Source organism: Crotalus tigris, unplaced genomic scaffold (assembly GCF_016545835.1).
Source record: "Crotalus tigris isolate CLP2741 ecotype Arizona unplaced genomic scaffold, ASM1654583v1 scf7180000019422.807890, whole genome shotgun sequence".
Classification (NCBI taxonomy): Eukaryota; Metazoa; Chordata; class Lepidosauria; order Squamata; family Viperidae; genus Crotalus; species Crotalus tigris.
Window position 1 is genome coordinate 458285 of NW_024097531.1, and position 20050 is coordinate 478334.

A 20050-nucleotide genomic window follows, 5' to 3' on the forward strand; every position below is an offset into this window, starting at 1 on the left:
TGAGCCCACTGTGAACAAGTTGTGAATTAAACGATAATTTTAAATGACTTTCAACAACAGCCTGCTGCAATTTTTAATGCAATGAATAATTTGGAGTGCCTGGTTGTATAACAAATGGAAGAACCTATCCACAGGAATATAAATCAACGCATTTGATCAATATAATACACTGCTGTGCACAATGTAATAGGGTGGATCAATTTTTAGTATTAATGTCCGCTGTTGGCAACTGTGCCAACTTTTCAGTGGGGTGGAAAAATACTATGATTCTTTCACTGCATTTAAAACAGCCAAGTGCTTTTTCTGGCCAAAAAAAAAAAAAAAAAAATCATCCTTGAGAATCACATGACACTAGGCATTGACGTCTTTCCTGATAAAGCCGGTGCCTGCCCCCAGAGCTGTCTTCCCTTGTGCAGATAGGCCTTATAGGAATGCTTGATAATATTTACAACAATTGTGCTGTTCCAATTTGAAGCCTTTTGTACATGTTACTGAATTCAGTGGATAGTCCTTTAGCAGTATCAGAATGTCTCAAAATCCATTTTGTTTGAGGGATCAAGAGAGCTGGAGTTAGAAATGGCAAAAGTAAGGAGCATGCAGCTAAATATAGACATCAATAGGCGAGGCCCAGGCATTGTGTATAGCTATAGTAAGCAATATTTATATACAGTTAGCGACGGCTTATTTTCTCTTTGGAATATTGAACAGCTTTTTTCTTAATTCTTCATTAGGAAAATGATTAAACTGCAGAATTGTAGGTACTCCATAGTCCTTCTATGAGAAATGGAAAATATAAGTATAGTCCAGCCTGAATTATGAGCCGAGGTGGCGCAGCAGTTAGAGTGCAGTACTGCAGGCCACTTTAGCTGACTGTGTTCAGCAGGTCAGCGGTTCATATCTCACCGGCTCAAGGTTGACTCAGCCTTCCATCCTTCCGGGGTAGGTAAAATGAGGACCCAGATTGTGGGGGCAATGTAAATATATATATACATTGCTTACTGGTGTACACCGCTTAGAGAGTGCTTGCACTTAAAGCGGTATATAAGTCTCATAAATAAATAAATAAATTGTGCTAACCCTTACCTTTTTCCCATATGGTAAAAGTTTAGAGCTCAATTAAAAATATATTTTCATATTTTGGGCCATCAGATTTATGGACTATAACAGGGGTGTCCAACCTTGGCAACTTTAAGATTTGTGGACATCAACTCCCAGAATTCCCTTACATGCTCCCTGGAGAATTATGGGAGGTAAAGTCCATAAGTCTTAAATTTGCCAAAGTTGGACATTGCTGATCTATAAGCATAGGCGTGGGAGAATAAAACAAGGAAATGTAAGAACCTACAACATAGCCTATAAAAAAATAATCCAAGTCAGAGGGAAATGGTTCACAAAGAGAAAGAGGCTATGGGGAGCTGGTTTATTTGTGGATCCAGTGGGCCCTTTTCTATTTAGCTCTATGAATGCTAACAGAATTTTCCCTTCTGTATACTTTTAGTTATTATAATTTATTTTTTATGATTAAAGGCCGTTTCTATTTCACAGCTAGAATACAATTACTGTAATTTTTTTCACAAAACTGCCAATTATGCTTGACATAATGCCACAGTACCCAATTATATGCATTGTGGCAGGGTTCAAAGAAATTTGAAAAAAAAATCTAATAGTATTTTAGATACTATTATCATAACTTCTTTGAGATTATTTGACATGTATCATTCTAATTATATAAACTCAACTCTGGCAGACAGGGCAAGTCTACATGGAAGGGATCATTTCATTTATTGTAAGTTAATGAAAACAACGCAATTGTTAGAAGCATAGCTATCTTTAATTAATTTAATCTTTAATTTATTTAATTTCTTAAAATAACTAGAGAATAAGATCAGAGATTATAGAGATTATTTGTGAGTATCCCTCTAATGGGCTACATTGTATCAACCCCCTTCTGAACTGGTATATAAATTTTAATTTAAATCAAATTACACATTTAAATATATAAATATATTTTGCATACTTTTTTATGAGTAAATTTGCTTGTTATTTAAATAATCATTTTCTCTCAAAAAGTGGCAAGTGTTTATGCTCCTTCTCATTATGCTTTCTTTTATTAGTTAAATTAGTAAAAGACATGAAAGTTGACTTGCTAAACAGCTGTGTAAATTTCTCCTAGTATATTTCTTGTTAAATAAGAGGACATAAGACTGAGAGATGAGGACTTTCTTGAACAGATATTGTCATATTAAAAGGTTCAATTTCCTCAGTCCTTTTTTATTGTTTATATACCTTTAATTGTTCCTAACATTAAACTGGAGAGAAACATTTTAATGCAAAACTTATGTCAGCGAACCAGGAAAGAAACAATTGTCCTCCAAGATCTTTTTAGAATTACCCCTATTCTCCTTTTCCTTAGAAGAAATTAGCTTTTTTTGTTTGCAAATAATTTTTTCTGTACTTTTCATTTTGATGTTGCATTCAGGATTTTTAGTTTTTATTTTTCAAACTCTGCTATTCCCATATCTTTCCATTTATTTTATTGCAGATTGGTTGATTTCCCATCTTTCAGGGTAACTGTCTTCCAAATCCATCTTACCTGGAATGTCATTCTTCTTAAAAAATACTTAAAAAAAAAAAAAAGACTCTATTTCAAGATTCTTCCTGAGGGGATTGGGAAAGATGTGGAAGGGATGAGCTGGATACTACTAGGGAAACTGGGGGGGCTTCTGTAATGATATTATGTGTGTTACTTGCATCACTCTTACCCTTTTGGTTTCCCATTGTCAGCTCTTTTGAAATAAGCCAGGTCAAGAAATATACAAAAAAATTAGAACTTTATTTATTAATATGGGCTAAAATAACAAGCCTGAGATTATTTTTCCTTCCCTTCCATCTATGCCAAAGAAAGTCAAAGTGGGGTCATTAAAGTTTCTTTCTTGTGGTGTATTTATTTATTTATATTTCATATTTCCAAACCATTCATCTCCCTCAAAGAGGGGCATTAGCATTAGACAGCTAGGTATCTGCCTGTTAAGGCTAGGAATTCTGGGAATTGAAGTCCACAGGCCATAAAGGGACCATAGTTGCCCATCCCTGCCCCAGCAGATGCCCATGGTAGGAAGTGTTCAGAATCGTAAGATTGTCCATAAGAGAATGGGAGTTTTGTTGGAAAAAAGTTTAGAATCCCATTCTCTCCTCAGAGAGATGTATCCATCATACCTCATACTCTGCAAATTCTGCAACAGAGCCATGGGATTTCCAGAGAACAAAGAATCAATGAATCCCAAGTAACAATCATAAATAATCCATGCCCAGTTTATTACTTCCAGAGCTGAAGTGACTTCAGTAACAACTTCAGCAAGCTGACCTGCTCTACCTAAGGGTGATTACAATGCCTATAATCACCACACAGCCAGTGTGAGTCTAATAAAACTGGGAAGGAGGAAGGAAAAAGTTACTTTTTTCCACTGATATAGTCAGACCTTCTTCCTCCAAAGAAACCTTTTTATCATTTATTCAAGATGGTGTGTGTGTGGATGTGGAAGTGTACCAGTGGTTTTATTTTTCGCCATTTCGTTTTCTGTCCGGATATTTTATGTAATTTTTCTGAAGTTTCTAGCCAAAAGCAGTATTTGTATTGCTGTAGACTTGTTTAGTGCTGCCTTCCTTGATACAAGGTGGTCTACTCTGGCTGTTTGTAACATTGTGACTGAATCATTTGCTGAGATGGGGCAGGTATAGAAATCAAATCAATAAATTTGTTATCATTTTAAAAAACGATGAGCTTTTTAAAATCTTAACAATACTAAAGGCTGAGAACAGCAATTTTACAACAGTAGCACTAGGACAGTGGTGGCGAACCTATGGCACGCATGCCAGAGGCGGCACTCAGAGCCCTCTTTGTGGGCATGCATGCCGTCGCCCCAGCCCTGCCAACCCCTCCTCATCAGCAGGCCCCCCTGGAGGAGAGTCGCCCCTCCCCGGGCACGGAGCAGTGCAGCTAAGCATGTGGCAGCTGGCAGCAGGGACATGACTCCGCCCTCACACCCCATTGCGCGCAGATGATGCTGTGGGGCGTGGATGGAGGGCGTGTCCACCATGGCGCTGCAGGGCCGCCTGAGCGATCGGTGGGCCATGGAGGCAGTGGATGGCCCGGCAGATGGGGTGGGGCGGGTGGGGCAGAGCAATGGGGCAGGGGGCGGGGCGGTTTTTGGGCACTCAGTCTCTAAAAGGTTCGCCATCACTGCACTAGGAGAATACGACTTATGCAGATTTGTTAAGCAAATCTAACTTCTAATATTGACTGCTTAGTGCAGACATGTCAAACTCGCGATGTCACGTGATGTTGCACAACGTATCGGGACAGTTTTACCATTGCCGGCAATGGGGTGGGTGCAGCTTCTGCATGCTGTGTCTGGCCCGCGGGCCAGCAGTTTGACATCCCTGGCTTAGTGGGAGCTGTCTGAGAAGATTGCAATGGTTGATCACATGATCTGGGAAGCGGAAACCATCCTCAATATATGCCAGTTACCAAGGGCTGAATTTTGATCACATGACCATGGTGATGCTACGATGGTTGTAAGTGCGAGGGCCAGTTGTCAGTCACTTTTTTTTTAGTGCTTTTGTAACTTCAAACTGTCGCTAAATGAATGGTTGTAAGTCAAGGATTCGTTCCCAGGACCTCATTTCAGCCATCTCTTATACCAGGAGTCTTCAGACTTGGCCCTTTTATGACTTGTGGACTTCAACTCCCAGAATTCCTCAGCCAGCATGTCTAGCTGAGGAATTCTGGGAGTAGAAGTCCACAAGTCATAAAAGGGCCAAGTCTGAAGACCCCTGTCTTATACTCTTATCTCTCTGATGAAAATACTCTTTAAGGATCCCCATGGGCACAGCAAGACTGGAAACATTGAACATCTTTTGTTCTGGCAAGTGCTGTGCCATTGCTAAATGTTTGACAATGGGTACAAGTAACATTGCTGTGCACATACTCTGAGGGGACACCTATGCACTGCCCTGCTCTGTATGTGGAGAGTAGTGCTCTAAAGGTCAGGAAACCCTCCTTGATCACATAACGCAGTGAGCTGTAACTGCATCAAATCCTGGAGGCTGTAAGGCAGCCGAGGAGAAATAATTATACTTGGAGATGGGTAATTACAGATAATGGCTGTTTTTTTGAGGGTGGCAAAAACAAACAAACCCCACAGCCCTAACTGAAATGAATATGGCCTTGCACATTAACTTTATGGCAAGCTACAAGTTCAGCCCCGAAACAATGAAAGTTGTAAAGAGATTTATTTATTTATTTATTAGCTGTTTAAAAAAAAAAAAAAACCAGGTAAAACTTCTGGCTTCTGTTGTGCTCTTTCTCACTCTATTTCGAAAACAACCTTGATGGCTCAGAAAAGCTGGCCGAGGAGCAAGGGACAGCAAAACTTGCTCTGTCATGAGAGGTCTGGTGGGAGAAACATATTGTTCCGCCGGTTCCTGATTATGGCTTTAGGGAGTGATTTCACACCACTCTCATTCAAGGCTCTTGTTCGACCTCAAACGCAGCCTTAAAGCCAGGTCTGTTAATGAGGAAGGGAGGATGCGTTCAGCCGAGGGGAGGGCTGGGCTGGAAAACTGCTGAGTCGGGATCTAAACTTCTTTTGTGATCAGAAAAGAAGTTTGGGATGTGTGAAATAATTACTTCCAGTTGAGAGATATCGCAATATAAACAAATAAAATCAGAGGTGGCCAGTGGCTTTGCCTGAAAAAAAAAAAGTTTTTATTGTCCTTTTAAGAATGTGTAGGCAGACTGTAAAAAGGTTAGCCGTAAACCCCAATATGCAGTAAATAGAGAATACTTCAGCTGGTACTTTTTAGCAGTTTTAGATGCCTAATAAGTTTGGCAGGGGATCTAAGCTGTGGGATTTTGTATCTTAAGTGTATTCGTCACGTTCCCAGAGACAGGTAGTCCTCAGCTTACGGCCGCATTTCAGACCAGAATTTTTATTGTTAGGCAAGGTGGCTGTTAAGTGAGTTGCGCCCGATTTTACGATTTTTTTGCCAGGGTTGTTAAGGGAATCACTGCAGTTCTTAAGCGAATCAGGCTTTCCCTATTAAATTTGCTTCTGGGAAGGTCACAAAATGACAGTCATATGACCCTGGGATGCTGCCAGCATCGTAAGTAAATGCTGGTTGCCAAGTGCCTCAATTTTGTTCATGTGACCCTGGAGGGATGCTGGGATGGGGTTGGAAGTGGGAAGACTGTAAATCACTTTTTTCAGTGCTGCTGTAACTTTGAACGGTTGCTAAAAGAATTACTGTAAGTTGAGGATTACCCGTATATTAAAGAAGAAGACAAAGCCTGGCATCAGGGACTTCTTTAGTGCAGCAGCTTCTTTCCTTGAATGGGTTGAAGAAACCAAGTACTTTTGACCCCGTAGATCAGTGGTTCTCAACCTTTTTAATGCGGCCCCCAACCGGTCGTAAGTCAAGGACTACCCAACTGGTCGTACGTTGAGGACAACCCAACCGGTCGTAAGTCAAGGACTTTCCTTGCCCGGGAGCGCTGCGCATGCGTGATGCCGCCCCCTGCGCCGGCCGAGGCGTAGCTGGCAAGGGGCAGAGATGGCGCAGGGCGACCACTGGCTGGGCCACCAGCTGGCCCAGCCCAAGGGAGGTAAAGCACCCGTCGGACCCCACGCGCACCAGCAACCCTCCCTGCGCCTGCTGGCCTCCCACTTCCCACCCCTGGCCCTCTTACATTTTTAGTAGTTGCTCAGCAGGGAGGAGTGGAAGCTTCCAGACAGCTCGCCTTCGCTGCAGACAACTTGCAGCACCGTTTGCAGACTGGGACTTTTGGCGGGCTCAGCAGGGCAGACAGCCTGGACAATTCCTATTGGCTTTTGAAAGCCAATAGAATTAGACTCTATTCAAGAGAGTCTATTCGATTGGCTTTCAAAAGCCAATAGAAGAAAAGGGAGTAGCACAGCTAAGGAAAAGGGGGAAAAAATGGCGGACTGCGTTGTTTGGCGACCCCCGTGAAATGGTCGTTCAACCCCAAATGGGGTCGCGACCCACAGGTTGAGAACCGCTGCCGTAGATGCAGGTAGAAACTCTTAATTTCTGTTGCCCCAGAGGGCAAGATTAAACTTAATGGCTTCAAGTTACTGGTTATACTAGGTCTTGGCAGGGGTTTGAGCTGTGTTGTAATCTAGGGAAAGGGTGTGATCTTTGCTGTAGGTCCTCAAGTAGAGGCTCTACATGAATCATCAGTTGGATATGTTCTAACTCTGTTTTCTGGGATGAGCAACAATATAAAACACTTCTTTTTCTGTAGTGAGCAGCAGACAGATTTCAGCACAGTAACTACTCTCATATACCTCAGGCTTATTTTATTTGTTCAGTTTTGGTGCTGCCCAGAGTACTTCTGGAGTAAAGCCACCAAAACTGAATTTAGTAATGATGATGGTGATGATTCACCCGCTGACTTTGTTCATTCGGTCAAAAGCTGAACTTTACTTCTGGTTTTGTCATGTACTGTGTGGTCCATAAACATTTGACATTTTGAGTTTGTGATGCGTGGGAGACCCGGGAAGATAGTTTTCTCCTCTGTTTACCTATTGCAAATGCTTATACCTTTTTGTCTAACATGTTATGGTCTCCTTGCAGCATATAAAACACTGGATGATTGAGAACATCTTTTTATTGTATCAAGTCTTTCCTCTGCCAGTGCTGTTGTGGGCTCAGTCTGCATCCAGTGCACCTCGTTGGCACATTCCATTATCTGACATTTGCAAAGCTGCCTCTTGAACCGTGCACCTTTGTAAAGCATTAATTGGACACAAGGGCTTGATCAGATGTTGCACTTGGATGGATTGTGTTGTCTTTGTGGTTAGCCAACTGCCTTTTCCTCATCACCTGAAGATGTTAGCTAGCTAGTCACCTAAACAGATCACATTGATGAAGAAGACATTACTTATGTCTTTGTTCATTAGTGCATTCATGCAATTCTCTTTTCATCCCTGTGTAGACAGTGGTTATAGTCTGTGATTGTCTTGCATCACTCTCTAGGGACTGAGGTTAAACAAAGAAAATACTTCGGAGCACGTAAATTGGAAGAAGAGGTCTATCACAGCTCACCAAAATTCAGCCATAGAACATTAGTAAACACACCCACATAGGCATCAGAATGGCCTAACCTAATCTAGTGGTTAAAGCATCAAGCTAGAAACCAGGAGACTGTGAGTTCTAGTCCTACCTTAAACTTGAAAGCCAACTGGGTGATTTTGGACCAGATTCAGCCCTACCCATCTCACAGGCTAGTTGTGTGAAAAATAGGAGGAGGAAGGTAAATTGGTTGTGTTTGCCACCTTGAGTTATATGTAAAAATAATACTGGATTTAAATAAATCAATGAAAAACTTGTAAGTGCACAGTTTATAATTTGAAGAGCCACAATTATAAGTGAGCAATGTGTTATTTAAAACTCTTTAAGACATACAGTTTGAAGATTGTGATCACACGTTAGCTCACTTGAATTACTCCAGTTGTTAATTGCTTTAAAGGCTGTGGTTAAGAACACTTCCAGGGGAAAAGCGTAAGGCAGTGATGGCGAACCTTTAAGCGATCAAGTGCCCAAAAACCGCCCTCACCTCTCTGTCCACCCCCACTCTGTGCCCCACCCACCCACATGGCCACCCATCACTTCCACGGCCCAGCGCAGCAGATCGCCCAGGCAGCCCAGCAGCGCCATGGCGGCCACGCCCTCCGCCCATGCCCCGCAGCATCATCTGCATGTGACGGCACGAGGCTGGAGTCTTGTCCCGCTGCCTGGCTGCCATGCCCTTGGCTGTGCTGCTCTGCATGGACTGCGCTCAGGGGCAACTCTCCTCCCGGGGGGCTGCTGATGAGGAGGGGGCTGTGTGGGGAGGCGGGGCTGGGGTGACGTTGCACGTCCCCACACAGAGGGCTCTGAGTGCCACCTCTGGCACGTGTGCCATGGGTTCGCCACCACTGGTGTAAGGGAATCAACTGGATTGTTTCAGTACACATAAAAATTCCCTTTGGTATCTCTGAATCTGAAGAATATATACCAGTCTCATATTAGCTCAAGTAGTAGACTAGCACTCAGTAGATGGTCAGTTTAAATAAGCTAAACTTGGCCACTATTAACTAATCAAACAACTCAAGAGTACATAATGTCTGAATTACTTCCTAGTTCTCTTGTGTGGCTTTTTTTTTTAATGGAACTTTCTAAATTAATGGTGAATTGGTTCTTCTTGCAGTGGACTTCCAGAGAGAAAATCCTCCCCAAAAGGAGATTTGTTGAGTCTTCCATAGATCACGAATGTGAAAATATTTGGACATCAAAACACATTAGCGCGTAAATTAAGTTGCTAGAAAAATCTAGCATAGATTTTGGGGGATCAGCTTTCCAAGCATTAGACCTGATTTCTTCTAGGAATAGGAGATTACCCAATCATTCCATTATTAAGGTTGATGAGTTTGCTGATAAGATGTATCTAGTCTATGCTGTATTTTGTTCTAAATTCTCCCTGGATGTTTCCCCACAAAGGGCTCAGAGAAGAAATAATGTTTTGGTCCTTCAACTTTTTATGGGAAAAGATCATATGTATCATCCATATGATGCATTGCTGTCATTCTGTACTTTCTATGCATTCGTCCATCATTTGTCAGATCAAAGAAAGTTCTAATACTGAAGAGGAATTTAGTTTCCAAGGGAAGAATACGCTTATAGATAGTGCATTTATGTCTTTTTTCTCTTTTTTTGCTCATAATAGAGTTCTGGTACAGTCATATGTCAAAAAATAAAGCTACTAAATACTAATATTCAAATATAAGCTATACAGTAATTCATAGCTTTGTATTTGTGATGACTTTTAATCATTGTTAAAAATTCTGACTATAATCTTGTTGTTGTAATGTGGTATAATAAAATAATATAAATACCAAACAATGAAAGTTAATATTTTAGCCTTGTATTTTAGTGACATTCTTTATGTGTATTAAAAATAAGAACCTTGCAAATGTTATTACAGTGAACAGGTGCCATGCTTCCAACTGTTACCTATGGCAGCAACATCACATCCTAGTACGTAGGTACTTCAGTGCAGTTCACCCTTTCACCACTAGGGGTCACTTGCTGTGGGTCAGCTACCAGGGTGCTCTGGCTTCGAGGTTCACCCTTTGTCCACTAGAGGGGCTTCTCTGGGTGCGGTTAAAGGCTTGCGTGTAGAGCTTCCTTTAACCACTAGGGGGCATCTGGAGAAAGGCTAGCCAAATTCTTCCTATTGCCACGTTACTGCTAGTGAGCCACTGAGAGAATGTAGAGGTACAAACTCCCACCTGGCGTGTTGCAGGCTGGAACTCCGGGTCATCAGCTGTGATAATAGGCGAAGGCAATTGGCTCTTGCTTCCTTTCTCTCAAGCTGGAACAGCTTAGCCTTCAGCTTGAGTGAGTGAGTGAGTACTTTTGGTAAGTTCACTATGTGCCCTCTAGGGGGTGTTAAAAAGACTAGCCAAATTCTTCCTATTACCACGTTACTGCTAGTGAGCCACTGAGAGAATGTAGAGGTACAAACTCCCACCTGGCGAGTTGCAGGCTGGAACTCTGGGTCATCAGCTGTGATAATAAGCAAAGAGACTTGGCTTTGATTTCTTCTGCCTAAGTTCCCTCAAGCTGGAACAGCTTAGTGCTCAGCTTGGGTGAGTGAGTGAATGCTTCTGGTAAGATCACTCTGTGCCCTCTGGGGGTGTTGGTAGCTTGGGATAACTTTAAGTAGCTTGCACTTTAACTAACAGATTTGCTCTGTTGTGTGCTGAATTAATTGTGGCTGTTGTGACTCAGCTAGAAAAAAAATTGCATGACCACCAGGGGGTGCTTCTGCGATGATTCCTCCTTATAACATTGGCTGAAATTCCGAGCATACCTAGGGCTGTCACTATGGCAACAGATGAGTTCATTGAAAGGCAATAAACCTTTTGTCTGAACTTTAGAGGCAGTCATTAAACAGTTCTTTGTTTCAGGCTGCGTGATTCACTGGCAAAGAGGGGAGGGGGAAAAACCCAAGCTCCTTTTGGTGTTAAAATTCAAACTTTTCATGCAAGGAACAAAAGTGTAGATTTTTGTTTTTCTTTCTCCCCGCTATAAACATTAATTTGAGAACAGGTCCAAGGTAATTTTGAATCAGATACAAGGCACTTTTACTTTGAGGGTTAGCTAGCAAGCGAATTAGCATAACAAAACCTCTGAACACAGACACGCTGGCTTTGCTTTGCATGCTTCTAAAGGCATCAAGAGACTCTTTACTTCCTTGAAGGTTAATGTAGAGAAAGGGCTAACCAATTTGATTCTCTTTCTTCAAACTGTTGCAGCTCTGAGAGGAGAATTAATCTTTGCCAATTTACTATTTGCTTTCAAAAGATGGCACAAATTATGAAAACACTTTCTTACTATTCTGACACAAACTTAAGTGATCTCTTTTAAATCCTGTCAGATAGTTAACTCAAAAGAAACGATCTTATAATAAACAAAATATATTTTAATGAGAAAGATTACTTGCGTTCATGTTGTGATTGTTGTTGCTGGAAATACATCTTTGTTCATCTTTTAGATCCTTCCTTTAGGTAAGAAAGTGTTATTGCTCTTCACACCATCTTTATGCTTATAGGGAGACCTTCCATGGCCCATGCTTCTTACAGACAAAGAGATTCCCATGTGGCTTGTGTCCAGGAAGTCTCCCAAAGACCTTTGGAACTCCTCCCACTGACCCATCCACATACCTAGCATTTAACCCAATAACTGCCAGACACTCCAACATAGAGCTGGGCCATAGAGCTATATGGGCCATAGAGCTATATGGGTCAGAACATAATAGGTTGTAAAGAGCCATGGTGGCACAGTATTGCAAGCTATATCTGCTGGTTGCCAAGAGTTCAATTCTGGCTGGCTCAAAATGAGATTCCAGATTGTTGGGGGCAATGTTCTAACCCTGTAAATCATTTAGAGAGGCCTGTAAATCACTATGAGGCGGAATATAAGTTTAAGTGCTATTGCTATTAAAACTGAATGTTTCAGATTCATTTTTCAGGAAGGTGACCCAAAGCTCACCATGGTGAGAACAGTCCATAAGAATTGCAAGAATTACAATAATCCGTAATTTTTTTAAGCAGCTGAATCTCAATCTCAATCCTTCCTTCCTTCCTTCCTTCCTTCCTTCCTTCCTTCCTTCCTTCCTTCCTTCCTTCCTTCCTTCCTTCCTTCCTTGTGACAAAACAGATTGTATGTTTTGCATAGATATACATGCATACAGAAAAAAACAATACTACATATTTGTTGGAAACCCAATTCCAATCCCATTTGTACCTAATAACAGAAAAATACTAAGTGGGCAGTGCTAAGATTCATATATCTGGAAGCAGCTTTTCTCTCCAGGTAAAGTCTGCATTATTGTTTGTGTCCTTATCCTAGAATTCAGCCCGGATCTCCATACTTACCCTAAACACATATGTTTCCAATTGTCATGAAAGAAGTCCCTGCAGGGCCAACTAACAACACTTTGCTGTCTCACCCAGATCATCACAGGTCTCCCCATCATTCTACTACTACTACTGCTGTAGGTTAAGATGCCACCTTTTTAATAAGAAGAAAAAGGAAGGGTTACCTTGTGGCTTGATTTATTGGGGAAAAGTGATGAAAGTTCCAGACTTCTCTTTTAGTACTTCTCTGCCTTTTTACTTCTTATTCCATTCCCCAGCCCTTGGTGTGAATGTCTTCTCCCACAAACTCTATAGCACTCTCTTTCCCTGGCCTCCCTGATCTTCCACACATGCACGTACTTTTCACCCTCTGTCTCCAGCTTCCTTGATTTCTTTTTGCACTGCAGCACACCTCCAACTCATGCGTGGCCTGTGCCTCCCCAACCCCCTGTGGCATCCCTATGTTGCTTACTTGGGACTCCCTCCTCTTCTCTTTTAATGAGCTGCATGTCTTGGAGTTTACAACAATGACCTGGATTGCCGTCACTAAACAATATGGTCACATGACATCACAATTTACGACTGCATCACTTAATGATGGAAATCCTAGTCCTAATTGCCGTCGTAACTTGAGGATTGCTCATGTTAGCTCTTAATTATGTGGTAGAGACTGACTCCCATTTGTTGGATGGGAAATAAAGCATAATGTCTGTGTTCAGATTCACTTTTGCTGTTTTCCCCTTCTTGGTGCTCTCCAGATGTAGAAATGCTGACTGGAAATTCTTGAAGTTGTGATATAGCACGTCTGGAGGATGCTAAATTGAGGAAGCTTGGATTCACTTGTGGCCCCCAGTTCTTAAATGCTGCCAGGGTCATTGCAGAAAAACTTTGCTAGCCAAGTGCAGCAGCTTCCTTTGTGGGACATCTTGTACCGTGGCAGGAGCCATTTGTTTTGCAACATAGCTGATTTCGTAGCTGTCTTGTTTTTCAAAGTTTGTGTATTGTACCTTCTACAAAAATGAATGATTGCTAACAACTCATAATATCCTGTCTTCCTGATGTCTTTTGTCCAAGTGAAAGATCAATAAGGGTATTCATCAAATGGGGTATTGATCTGGGTGTAAAAGATCTGCATTTCTCATTGAGAGTATGGGACAGGATAGATGCTGTCTTAAGGATTTTATAACATGGAGAACAATTGAGATTTTTTTTTTTAAATCCCCTTGACCGTTAGAAATTGAATCCTTTATTTTACTGACCTTTTCAAAGATGGAAACCAATGCAGAATCTCCGCATCCATTTTTGTACAATTTAAAATTTCCTTTTGCCTTGGAATTATTTGATTTCCACAGTTGCAGCCTTTTTAGCACCTTATGTTAAATATTTATTGTTTCTAGTATTTTGAAATATAGCTAGATTTAATGAAAAAATACTTTCCCCCCTCTCTTATATATATCTTCTTGGAATTATTTACAGTATCATACTATGTTTCTATAGCTATGCTGATTAACTGTTGCTTTCCTAAACTGAAAAACTGGACCCAGCATTATTTCTTTTCCCAGTGGCCTCATACAACAAAACATCTTGGCCTGCTCCTGTTCTTTTTTGAATAGAAGATTGTCCAGATCTGATATGCACATGTAGAAAATGAGAATCTACTAGTAAATCTCCAGGTGATTTACTAGGCATTTCTTACTGATTTGGGATAATGTCAGGTGTGAACAATCAGCTCCACATATGAAGAGTTCCAATTAACTACTTTATTGCTTATACCTATTTCACAGGAATCTTCCCAGTCTGGCAGTTTGCACCTAGACCAGGGGTAGGCAACCTTGGCTCTTTTGTGACTCATGGAATTCTGGGAGTTGAAGTCCACGAGTCATAAAAGAGCCAAGGTTGGACCTAGACCAAACTAGATAAGATTCAGTTGGATTCAGGGGGAGTATGGGCTGCCCTCTTGTGCCCACATAAGGATTCCAGACTAATTATCTGCTTGACTCCTTCCCCTGGCTTAGACAGTCTCTCTCCAAGGGATAACTTGGGAAGGGTTTTTAAGTATCAATCCTCTATTCCACATCCCTCCTTCCCAAAAAGAGGCAGCTTAAAATATAACCAAGAAAAGAAAATAATGAATTTTGATATGAAAGCTGGGACCTCAGTGCTCACGTGGAAGATGAGAGTGTCCAGTTCCTTAATTCTAAGCCTATTTCTGTGTCTCTGGAAGAGGCCTGTTACAAACCCCCTTCTGCTAAGGCATTCTGGCAGGTGGAGTCAAGGAGAAGCCTTTTCCCCTGTTGTCCTGACTCTGTGAAACACTCTACCATCAGAGGTGAGAATTGCTCCCATGTGCTTTTGGCCTTCTGGAAGGGATTAAAACTTGGTTTTCCTAGTTGGCTTGGGCCCCCAAGGGGGGGTGCTCACTGCTGGAGGTGGATGACGGGGTAAGAAGACCTCGTCCCTATACCGTCCGTCTCTTGGTTCCTGTTTTTTTGTATGTTTTAAAATTTTAATTTGCATAGTTTAAATTTTCAGTTGCTTTTCTATTTATCTTTTTTACGATCTGTAAGCCATCCAGAGTTGCCTTATCAGGATGGTGGGTGACATATAAATTTAATAAATAAACAAATAAACAATTTCTTTTTTATATATACAACTCTACCGGTTAGGTTTTGAAATTTAAGGAAAAAGAGTGTCTATGCTGCATCTTGAAGTTGCTTCATTCTGAATCTCTATAGCAAATATATCCCTTTCTCCTTTCCTTTCCTTTCCTTTCCTTTCCTTTCCTTTCCTTTCCTTTCCTTTCCTTTCCTTTCCTTTCCTTTCCTTTCCAATATTGCAGTGTCCATTGGTGCTTTTCTGATTTATAGCCAGTGAATTAGCCACCAGTTGCTTAGAATGATTTGTTTATTGATTGTAGAAGCCATTTAATTCCAAGTGTGGCATTTTTTTTTTGTCAAAATCATTATTGCTTTCACTGTTGACAGTTTATGAGGAACGACATTGCTAATATGATAATACAGCTTGATTCAAAGATGTGGCAAGATGATGTAGCCCTCAACTTGTTTTCTCAGTTGGCTTTCAGTTTTTAATAAATCATGTGAGAGCTTAGTTGTGTGCTGCCTCAATGTGCAAACAGTGGCAAGAAAGAATTGTCCATTTAAATGCAGTGGTCAGTCTAATTTCCATGACTACTCTGGAAGGCTTGTGTGGGTTTTTCTCAGTTTACAGTCAGATGGTGTCACTCTTGAGAATTGTAGCCTAATTCATTTCAGTGATGGAAGAATGTCTTGGGTAATATTAGTAGTATTAGCCTTACCCCTTCCATACTATGGTCATCTTTTTTTTTTCTTTTTTGTGCCCAAACAGTAAATATGGGTTTTTTATTTGGTATAATCCATATATTTTCCTCCTGGTTTGGAAGATACTGCAGTTTCTAGAGTGACATTGCCCCAGTAATCAAACTGTAGTATGACAGCATCTCAAAAATTCCAGTGAGTAACTGAGCCGAATCTAATTGAAGACATATCTATCTGTGCAGACTCAGAATTACTTATTAACATGCACACGAATACTTCCTTGCGATTGTGATATGGAGTCTCACTTGTTAGGGAAAGGGGAGCAAGGGGAGTTCCATTGCTCTACTTTTGGAGAATGTCCAAGACAGCCCTTTTTGCACAGGTAAGTGCTTCCTTCTTTAGGTCCTGGGCTACAACTTCCTATCATCCACAGCCACGTGTGGAAATGCAATTTTTTTTTCAGCATTAATTTTTTTATTTTTCCAAACTCTTCCCCCATACATATACCGTGATATTTATCAGATGTTAACACACATTCTTTTTACATTCATATATAAGATACTTTTGATAAAATGAAATAAATACATACACATGACTTTTGGTGTTGCTCGCCCATTTCCCCTTTCACTGTATCCACATTCCTTCTTCTCTATCTTCTTTTTCCCTTTTTTCTCTTCCCTACTTCCCGCTTCTTCCTCTCCTCTCCTCTCCTCTTTCCTTCACCACTTCTCCCCACTTCTCTTCTCCTCCAACCTTCCTACTTCCTTCTCCCCTCCTTCACTCTTTTCTCTCTCCTCTCCTTTCTTCCCTCTCATCCCTCTTCAGATACAATTCAGGGGTAATGTCCGAGCAACTCCTCTCTCCAAATTTCCCTATCTGTATTATATACAATAAGATTAATTTTCTCTTACATTAATACTTCTATTTATCTAACCTTCTCAGTATATACTTCTATAAATATTTATACAACCTCCAGTTATTCAATACTGTGTTGCCTGGGTCTCCCTCCTTCTCCTTCTTCTTCCATCTAAATTGATGTTAACTATTTTTTAACCATATTCTCTTTCCAGCCAATCATAAAAAGTTCCCCAGATTTCATAGTAGTCTGACTCTGTCTTATCTTTAATTGTCATTGTTAGTCTATTCATTTCTGCACATTCCAGTATTTTCCCAATCACCTCTCTCTCTGGGGGGGCTTTCAGTGCTTTCCAATTTTGTGCAATCACAATCCTGGCTGTCGTGATTATATGAATAATTAAATATGTTTTCTCTTTATTGTATTTCTCTGGTAGAATACCCAACAGGAATATTTCTGGTCTTAGTTCTATACGTTGTTGTATCATCTTTTCTATCCATGTTCTAATTATATTCCAATAAGTTTTAGCTTCTGTGTGTAAATGCAATTTGAGGACTGAAGAATATCTACAGATAGTCCTTGCTTATTGACTGCTTTATGACTGTTTGAATTTATGATAGCTACAGAACGAGTGCTTTGTGGTCTATTTTAAATGGTTCACTGCCCCCCCTCCACAGTCACATGGGCGCATATTGGGTGGGTTAGCTTTACAACCCATGATGACATTCTATGGTTATGTCGCAGTGATTTGCAATGTTTTTTGCTAGTTTCCCACAAAAATTGCCCGTTCAAATGAATGGGTTCACTTAACAACCTGGAGTTTGCTTAATGACTGTGATGTTTGTTTAACATCTGCCACACAAAAAAAAAAAATTCTTCTGGTCACCAGGGTCCCTTGACGTAAGACCTTAATGATTCACGAGTGTAATCATGGGCTCTGTTACGGTCATGAGTGAAGAACTATGTGTACATGTCTTCCCTTTTCTGCCGCAGTCAGTGATGTGGAACCAGGTACTATACAGGGTGTTGGCTCTCAGGTGTGAAGACAAATAATCTGCTTATCCATCTAAATTTTACTATAATTGACTCCACTCTAGTTGCAAAAGCAGGACATAAAGATGGTAAATCAAAAAGAAGAAGAAGAAGAAGAAGAAGAAGAGGTAGCAATGGAACTGAGCTGTGCAGGAGGACTGGCAACACTAAATGCTTTTTTATGAATGGACAATTATGACTTTTTTCCCCTCGTGGCATAATGTAGAAAATAACTTGATAATGTAGAAAAAGACTTATTTTGATCTCATTCCTCTACTATTTCCATCCTCGTTTCAGTTGCTGCTCCCTTGTACTTTCTTTTGCTTTGCATTGCATTCTGTAGTCCAGAATGCACCAAGGGATAAAATGCAGATTTTTCAGGTTGCTTCTGTTGCTTAATAATTGGTTCTTTCTTGTATTCTTTCTCTTTTTTGTTCCCTTTCTCTTTTTACAGAAGGACGGATGCTGATTCAAGACATTCCATCCCTGGCCAGCAGAGGGCATCTGGAGAGCACATCTGACTTAGTTATGGACCCCACCTACTACAGTAGTTTATACCAGCCATCCCTGTATCCTTATTACAACAACCTTTACAACTATTCTCAGTATCAAATGGCTGTGGCCACTGAAACCACCTCTGGTGATATGGGAAGCCCACTGACAGGGTCACCTGTTAAGAGCAGCCTCCGAAGCCTCCCAACAACTTACATGTCAAGCCAGTCAGGAAACCAGTGGCAGGTACAGTATAAATGAGTAAAGGCATGGCCTTGTTTGATGGATTAAGATTGTTCTGAGTTCATTGAGAATCACTGGAATTGCTGTGGCTCTACAGGTTCAAAGCACATGACATCTTCCCTAAGTTGATATTCCCCAGGGGTTTGGGGCTAAAACTGCCATTATTCCCAGTTATTATTGCTAATTGTAAGCGATGGTGGAAATTGTAGTTCAACATATCTAGGGAGGAGCGGATGTGTTTTTTAAAAAAAGACAAGCACAGAATTGTCATTCTCTTAGGTTCTTCCCTCCTCAAAATAGGTAAATGTTAATTAAGATTTTGTCTTGAGATTTATTGGGAATCTATGTTTATCAGCATCTCAGGAGTCGTTCTCTTTGCTGTTACTGGTTTTGTATTTTTACATAAATGTAACTAGTAGTGGAGCGTTTGACCAGAACTGAGGATATTGGTTTAAATTCGCACTTAGCCATGAAGCACATTGGTTAAACTTTCGACCATTGCTCACCCTACCGGACTCCACAGAATTGGTATGCAGAAAAACAGGAGGGTAAAAATCTTGTGCAGAATAAATGAATAACAGAACTGTTTCTCTGGATAAAGACTTGCCACGTTGTTTCATTATCTTACGTTTATTATGAAAATGGCTTGCATTGGTGGGAACTCTACTTGGATATAAACCCACTGAATAAAAGACAGCAGCCCGAAAAGTATTAAATAAATTGTATGACGCACTGATGCAGACCATTTCTCTGTCTAATATGATTGGCAGCAGCTCTTTGGCGTTTTGGTCTGAATTTTTTCCTACTTCCCTCTGGAGATACAACCTGGGCCTTCCTGCTGCAGGGCGTCTATCCTACCACTTGCCTTCAGCCTTGGAGTGGATTACATTTCATGCATTTAGGGACTTATCCAACTAGGAAAAGCTGTTTTTCAAAGCAGCCCAAAGACGAATTGTAATGCCTTTTACAAGAACGTGATTCTCAGGAAGAGGCGTCAAGTCTCAGGCAGATGACCTTTTAAAGTTTGGAGATACTGTAAGCATTTTCCCTTCTTGACAAGAATATGGTAAAGGAAAAGGCTGTTCAGAGGCTTCAGGCAACGATAGTGCCTATATATGAATTACACATGTCTTTAAAGCTTTATATTTAAAAACATTTTGTTCCCAAATTACCACTTACCTTTTCAGGGGCCTCTGTTCTTATTTCCTTCCTGTGGCAGTGTTTGGGAAGACAATATGAAGTAGCTGCCATGGAAGGCTAAAGGGAAAAATTAATTGGGTGTACCAACAGGTATATTACATTATTAATTGCAAGGGGCGTTGAGCTTGTTGACCTAAACAACTTGTGTGTGAAGGATTTAAGAAAACTCAGGCATCATTTAAGCTCTTTGGAATGTGATGACTGAATGTAGTTGCTATCTCAGCTAAGAAGATGCTACTCCCATCACCTCTACCCTCAAAGCTCACCTCAGGTGGGAGTCACCTAAAATGATTTAGGTGGCTATGCTAGACATGAGGGTAGTAGCGCATTGAAGAGGTTGACTGCATGAGAGGCCCTATTATAGTGCCCCTCATCCCTAATGGCTGAGGATGCTGGTCCAAAGCTCTTTTACAAAATCTATAAAATCCTTATAATGGGCGAGGATC

At 40.9% G+C, this 20050-nt stretch overlaps 1 protein-coding gene across 1 annotated transcript in view; it reads left to right on the forward strand.

The window, feature by feature from the left end:
* The window catches only part of DMRT1 (doublesex and mab-3 related transcription factor 1), a 75739-nt gene that overhangs the window by 17189 nt on the left and 38500 nt on the right, over positions 1 to 20050 (forward strand). The window contains exon 3 of the mRNA XM_039362313.1: positions 18124 to 18407. Within this exon, the coding sequence (XP_039218247.1) occupies positions 18124 to 18407 (284 nt within the window). The remainder of the gene's footprint in view (positions 1 to 18123; positions 18408 to 20050) is intronic.